General features: G+C 39.2%; 1 protein-coding gene across 2 annotated transcripts; it reads left to right on the forward strand.

Moving 5' to 3' along the window:
• Window positions 1-119: 119 nt before the first annotated feature.
• Window positions 120-7,212, forward strand: lipia (lipase, member Ia). Of its 2 annotated transcripts, none has more exons than XM_046040324.1 (11): window positions 120-275; window positions 1,012-1,095; window positions 2,313-2,692; window positions 2,791-2,899; window positions 5,123-5,224; window positions 5,371-5,460; window positions 5,549-5,716; window positions 5,982-6,071; window positions 6,263-6,371; window positions 6,488-6,661; window positions 6,812-7,212. In XM_046040324.1, the coding sequence occupies exons 2-11, from the start codon at window positions 1,038-1,040 to the stop codon at window positions 6,894-6,896; spliced, it is 1,365 nt and encodes a 454-aa protein (XP_045896280.1). In that variant the 5' UTR covers window positions 120-275; window positions 1,012-1,037; the 3' UTR covers window positions 6,897-7,212. The 2 variants fall into 2 exon arrangements, with proteins under 2 accessions (XP_045896280.1, XP_045896281.1); XM_046040325.1 differs by having other exon boundaries at window positions 5,549-5,665.
• Window positions 7,213-7,652: the final 440 nt, after the last annotated feature.

Genomic DNA, 7,652 nt, shown 5'->3' on the forward strand with positions numbered 1-7,652 from the left:
AAACTAAGTTGTTTTTGCAGATTTAAGACAAGTTCAACTGAAACATAAGAAACCGGTTGGACTACACAGGAACCAGGAGTGACTTAAGGGGAATGTTCCACCTGTGAACACAATGACCTGGGGCAAGGGGTGTGGTTATCCTTGTGAGAAAATGTAGGGCGGGAGTATTGCTTTGCTATTCCTTCCCTCACTTCCTGAAGTGAACACTGTCCAAATAAGTGGCGTTACAGAGGATAACCTGTAATATTCTGGAACTTTGACACACCAGGCCAAAGGTAAGACTCTGATAGCAGTCAAGACATGTTGTACTTTCTCTTTGTTGTCAAATGTGTTAAGTTAATTTTAAGGAAGACACTGAATTTATACATGTAGTTGCAACACATATTGTAGCAAAAGAATTTAGTCTTGGATAGACCAGTTTTCAGTTTCACTTATAATCACAGTGTCACTGGGCAAGATTACTCACAGTGGATAAATCAAGAAGCTCATTTTGAGCCTGCAAGTTACCTAAATGGCACCAATAATATAAATTATTTGTTTCCAACTCATTCATGACCAGTTTGTTTACATTGGAAAGTAAGTAGAATACTTATTTATTTGGCTCTGTCCAGTGAGACTTGCATCCAGAACTGAAATGGCTCAAGATATGAAACTACAGTATGTGGGGGAAAATACAGTATCATTGTCGGAGAAAATTCTCAAGGGTTTGGACAGTGTTCTTGCGCAAGGGAAAAGTTGACCATCAGGGGTTCCAGTCAGAAAGTCTTCCTGCTAGAAGGCCTTACTACTTGGTGAGGTTTCGCCACCAAAACTATTTAGCTTTAAGGAGAAAGCCTTTTTGCTAGAAAGTCCTGAAGGCTAACTTCTCCCACGTGCAGTGTACTCCTTGTGTTGCTGTGTCTGTTTATGTTTGGGTTCAAATGATTTGCTAGTTAATTATACTACAGGCCAAGTAATGTCTGACTGATGTAATTGTATGTAATGGTCTGACTCTGAAAACTCTGTCTGCAGATTATATGCACGTGCTGGTGTAAAGCATGTTCCTGTGGCAATATCTGACTCTGCTCCTGCTGATACCTGTTCAAATATGCAAAGGTAAAGACCAAAACATAACATGTAAATGTATGTACACAAAAACACAAAGTCACTTTTGTCAAGGATTGTTTAGCAACTTATGGGAAACAGGCAACATTTGAGGAACTGAAACTTATTTGGAAAACCAACATGTTTGAGCAAATGGCCTCATTGTGGTTTGCAAAAACCAATAACACTATGTAGACCTATGACCTCTCAGCTGATATACTTACATGCAGCCATGCTATGTTGATTTGTGTAAATTCACATCTATTGTGTAACAGTTCCTGAGAACAGCTGATGGCAGTTCTTTAACATAAAGCCACTGTCCCATCTCAGTATAATTTAATGCACCTGTTCGTTTGTGTGCTGTTTATTTAGGAAGTTCTGTCAGCAATAAAATGTTTGCACAAGGTGCGGTCAATTTCAAGCGAAACAAATCAATCTATATCACTACCAGTTAGATGAAAATCAATATCTTGTTGTAAACGCATTCCATTTGCTTAGCAGACTGCTAATAGAAGCAGAGGTTGTTTGTTTTTTAAAGTCTTCATTATTATTGGTTGTTTTGCTCAATTATCATGTGGTTTGGAAGCTGGCACTGACATAATCTAAACTCTAAAATCTTTTTGCTGAATTGTCAGATTGTTCAATGCCACTGAATGAAGCAACACACACCATAGTCTGTCTCGCGTATCACTATTTTTTTGGATGGATTGTTATATGCTGTATTCAGTCATCACTTCAGTCTTTACTACTCCTCCTGACATGATTGGTGGTTTGGTTCAACTAATGTTAACCACATGTTCTGCTATTCTAAGGCTCTATATAAATAATGTCAGTGATCTTCTTGATGCGAATTGTCTGCATTTATTATATATTTTGGTTGACTTGGTCCACAAACCCTGACAGAGTCTATTACATGTCAGCTTCATTCATAACTCTGTGTGTGCTAAACTTTCTGCTTTCCCAGTCAAACTTGTGCATGACATGCCTGTCTAGTGGGCAAAGCTGTTTTTGAAAAACAGTTCCATTTAATACTCCCACACTGACTCGTATATGGAAATTATGTCACTGACATTGGCAGAAACTTTGGATGATAAGTCACTGAATATTTAATGGTTATGCAGTCTTTTCTGAGCAATGCTTATTAAAAAAAATGTTTAATGTCTCATTTATTCTTCTTTGCCCACTACACAAATACACCTTTCTCTGTCTATTCCTTTTCTTCTCACCAGCACTCCCAGAGCAGAGATGTGCTGAATTTACGGATCTAAATCTTGGTCACGCATTTATTGGAACCAGCCTCACAATCAGGTTGTTGCTGCACACCAGGGATAATCCCTCCTGTGGTACACTGATGTCCCACACCAACCTGTCTGCCCATCCTCAGTTTAACTTGTCCAGACCCACCACCTTCATCATTCATGGGTATCGGCCCACGGGATCTCCGCCAATTTGGGTACATAACGCAACAGAGCTGCTGCTGGCCAGGAATGATATTAACGTCATAGTAGTCGACTGGAACCGCGGAGCTACTAATATGAATTATTTCACGGCAGTGGAGAACACACGCAAGGCAGCTGACAACCTCACTACTTTCATTGAAAAGATGCAGGTATGACATGTATCTGATACTCTCTGTGACTATCACTACTGTGTCTAGATAGAAATGTCAAGACTGTGTTGTGTGTAATAAATAACTGATCTTTTCAGGAACATGGTGCTTCTCTGAGCTCCATCCACATGATCGGAGTCAGTCTCGGGGCTCATATATCCGGCTTTATAGGGGCCAAGTTAAATGGGTCAATTGGAAGAATTACAGGTAAGTGTGTGAAGATGCTGGCACATTTAAATTCATTTTCACCATCTTAATATTTGTAATAGAAGTATGATATCTAGAATTTAATTTTTAAAATAATTATGAATATTGTCTAGATTTATGGACTGTGAACTGTTTGTTTGTCTCAAAACTAAAACAAACCCCTCAGCTATAGGACAGCAGCTGGTATGGTCTGGTGTGGAAGTTGCCATAGTTCATTGCCAAACAGCACAATAATATAATCATTTGCACTTTAAAACAATTGTGCCAAAATCTTTGTTTTCTTATGTCACAAAGCCAGCAAAGTAGCAAATTTTCTAGGAACTCTAGGAATTTTCCTAGAGTTGAATGTTGACACCATTGTACATAAAACGAAATACCGCAGATATTGCCCCCCTGCATTTAGTTTAGTTGCACAATCTTTGGCACTTTGGCACAGGTATAAACATTACAATTTTGGGAACTTAGCTGAGATGCTTATCAAGGACATTTAAAGAACAACTGAACTAACCTCATCCCAGACTAGATCTGCAAACTGCTGAACAGCACCTATTTCCACTACAACGGGGTATTCTGCAGACAAAACCATGGTTGTGCCATGGGCTCACCAGTATCTCCTATTGTAGCCAACATCTACATGGAAGAAGTAGAACAAAGGAACAGCGCTGAGCCACAGGTGCAGATTTGTGGACACACAGGTCAAAATTAAAACCCAAGAAGCCTTCACAGAACACATCAACTCGGTGGACAGTAACATCAAGCTCAGCAACAACAGCTTGGCCTTCTTGGACTGTGCCATGCACATTGAAGAGGACAGAAGCCTCCATTTTGGAGTATTGAAACCCCACACATAAAGGCCAACAGTTATTCTTTGAACCCCACGACCCACACCACACCACAGGGGATGAGGAAAAGCAGATCAAATACAACACCATTGGGATTACATACATGTCTGGAGTAAAAGAGAATCTCAGGAGGATTTTCAACAAACACCACATGTGTTTTTTAAACCCAGCGACACGTTACTGGTCCACCCAAAAAACCACACACCCAAACATAAGAAAACCAATCTAGAGTATGCTGTCCAATGCAGTGAGGAATGCACACACCTATACAATGGGGAAACCAAATGACCACTACACAAATGCATATCTCAACACAGAAGGGCTAACTCATCAGGTCAAGACTTGGCTGTTTACCTACACCTGAAGGACAAGGGACACTCTTTCAACAATGTACATATTCTGGGCAGGGAGAACAGATTGTTTCAAAGAGGACTGAAGGAAGCCATCTACACAAGAGTAGAGAAACCATCTCTCAAATGGGAAGGAGGTCTGACACAACTTATCCCCCACCTACAATGCTGTCCTTTCATCCCTTCCCAGGAGATTGAACAAACACTTACTGTCCTCATGTGACCATGCCAATGATGGTTGTTCACACTTGGCCTTAGGTGACTCTACCACCATACCAACTGTCATTACAACAGCCAGGAGCACTAACGAGCACTAATGATTGTTAAAGAATATATTGTGAGCCAGGTTTGTTTGTGATGAAGACGTTTTGACATAGAATGCCAACACCAAATCTGTCTTGAAGTATCTTCAGCCAATCCAATGCCTTAGATTTAACTCACCTTGGATAACTATGACCTGGATGACTGAGAATGTTCATGGACAGCAACATTAATAGCAGCAATATCACAGTTCAGATTTTTGTTCATGTGAACGGTCCTGATCAGCAGTTTCAATGATTCCACCTGAAAGCACTGGAGAGGATTGTAAGGTGAAGACGGTGCCTGTGGTGACAGTGAAGTGCAGAACTACAGATATCTAGGTCAGCACTGCTGGAAAGGAGTGTCAAGTACAAAAATATTGAGGGTGGAAAAAAAGCAGGTCTAGGTGTCTGGAGAGTTTCTGTAAAGTGTTTGGTCATATAAAACTGAAAACGGATATGATGGTATTAAAAAAAAAAAAAAAAAGAGAACAGTACTGATTTGTCTGTCAAACGTTTGTTCAACGTTCAAGTAATCAGGATATAGTGCAGAGCAGCAGTAGGCTAATCATTTTAGTAAAGTCAAGTCAGTTAAGGTCAAGATACCCAAATCTTTACAATAAGGAGAACAGTTAAGGTGCCCAAGCCTGCTATTTTAGCTCCCACCAGCTAATGTTGGGTTTGAGGTTAAGCTTGAACCTCTACTGAGGTCTGTTGATGTGATGTTTGCAGCTCTGGATCCTGCTGGGCCTCAGTTCACTGGCACTCCTCCAGAGGACCGCCTGGACTCCACAGACGCCCAGTTTGTGGACGTCCTGCACACAGACATAGATGGTCAGTTTTTACTGAAATACTGTATTATGTTTATTCAGTCTTTTATAATTGTTTAAAATGTGTATGTAAGTTGTTTTGTTTTTTACATACAAAAATATACAGATGATGAAATTATTGTAGTTGTCATGTGCTGACTGTGTTCACAGCCCTCGGCTACAGAAAACCTTTGGGTCACATTGATTTCTATGCTAATGGAGGAACAGACCAACCTGGCTGCCCAAAGACCATCTTTTCTGGTAAGGTTAATTTTTGTTCAATTTATACATTTTATGAAATGTAACAATCCCGTTTGGTAACCATGTCCCTTGTTTCCTATCCAATTAGGAGGATCCTATTTTAAATGTGACCACCAGAGATCAGTGTTGCTCTACCTTGACTCTGTGAATCAGACATGTGCCAGCAAGGCCATCCCCTGCTCCTCCTATGAAGACTTTCTGGATGGTAACTGCTTGAACTGTGAAAGTTTTGGTGCTGCTGGATGTCCTGTCTTTGGTTGGTACACTAATCTCTTAGACTTGAAGAATGGACATTGTTTTAGTTTTCAATGAATATAATGTCTTAATCTGATGGTCAGTTATAAAAATCAATTTACACACAATTTCATGTGCAAGTTAGATGGGTTTCAATAGAAAAAATGACATGAATGCAATATTTAACAATACTATTAATGGAAGGACTTATAATGGCGTTTTTTATTTCTTCAGAACTCAGTGTGTTATTGTTGTAAATCTGACGCAGCTGTTTCACTAAAATTCAGGTTATGACGTCACAGAGTGGAAAGATGTCCTGCTGAGACTGGGCCAAACAACAACGTACTTCACCACAAATGCAAAGTCTCCATTCTGCAGTAACAACACTAATAATCTTAACATCTGACAGTATTTGATGATTTGACAGCCAAAATAGGTCATAAATTGTTTATTCTGACTTTACTCTTAAATGTTACTTTTATGAGCTTTAACAGTTATAGGAGTATAATTTTATTTCAAAATGGCAGACATCTTGTGATTGAAAGAAAATGTTAATGTCCTCTCTCAGTGACAGACTATATGGTGGACGTGATGATATGGAACATGGACATGCGCTGGGGATACATTACTGTTAAACTTCACAGTAATGGTGAAGAAGCAGTGGCGACCATTGACCAGTAAGTCTTCACTTTGCTTACTTCAGTAGCAAATAACAAATATTTCACCACAACTTCTCTTGGTCCATCAGTTGCCGCTTTCTCACAGTAATGTCGGGATTTGTTTTCCAAATCAGTAAAGCTGCAGAGTTCAAGAGGTACACAGAAACCAAGTTGTTTGCCCAGTTTGACAAAGACATTCTCTCAGTGAAAGAGGTCTCTCTCAAATTCTCCACTGGGAATGTATTCAAGCCAAAATATAAGCTTCGTGTTCTCCGTATTCGTCTGACACACCTGGGACGCAAGGACAGGTATGCAATAAATAAAGATTTTTTTCAAATGTGTAATATCTTTAATACATTTTGTTTATTTTATTGAAAGTGAAAACAGCAAAAATTATAAGTAAGCACTTAATTCTTCCAGTTCTAGATTTACAGTAATGTTGACTCTGTCCCTCACAGGCCTCTCTGTCGATATGACGTCCTTCTCAAGGAGAACAAAGAAGTTACCTTCAGGCCCATTCCCTGTGAAGAATCCAACTTCTGAGACAGAATCGGACTCCATCTCAAGAAATACCACTGCTCTTACTGGAAATGATTCCACTGACTCTTCAATACAATCCTTAAAAAGCACTGGATTCTTCACTTACGTTACGGAAGATACTTCCTCAAACAAAAGTTTTTTTTTTTAACATGATATTACTAGAAACTATTTATTTGTGTATATTGGATTATTTAGATTATGACAATAATATAACTATTAATACAATCTCAAGTCAATAATGCTTGCCCTGCACAACTGATGAATTAACTGACCGCTTGGTCAGTCAGTTTTTGTACCATTAAAAATAATTCTCGCTCTAGTATGCCTTTATTCCTTACTGACGCTAGCTGGGACTGACAGGATCTGAGGACACTCTTAGTTGCAAAACATTTAGCAGTGGAAACAAGGCAATTGTAAAGTTCCCAGTTTACCTAAACTGCATGGACAACAGTGGTATTGCAGAGTTGAGAATTCAAGCACTATAATATTAATATTGTTATTTTTATTTTAATAAAACATTAGGTGTTGGACATTTGCAGGTTGAGACTCCTAACTAAATTTAACATGGTAAAAGAAGATATCCCAGATAATCTTTTAATGTCTTCAAGTCAGTTGTGAATAACCTCAACCCCCTTATGTAATGAGCTTCTCAATATGTCATGGACTTTGTGCCGTGCGTCAATACAAATACGTAGAGTAAGGTATACTTTGAACTCTGATTCTGCTCACGTCTGGTGCTTGTTGTGCTGTGGTATAATA

Source organism: Micropterus dolomieu, linkage group LG23 (genome assembly GCF_021292245.1).
Source record: "Micropterus dolomieu isolate WLL.071019.BEF.003 ecotype Adirondacks linkage group LG23, ASM2129224v1, whole genome shotgun sequence".
Classification (NCBI taxonomy): Eukaryota; Metazoa; Chordata; class Actinopteri; order Centrarchiformes; family Centrarchidae; genus Micropterus; species Micropterus dolomieu.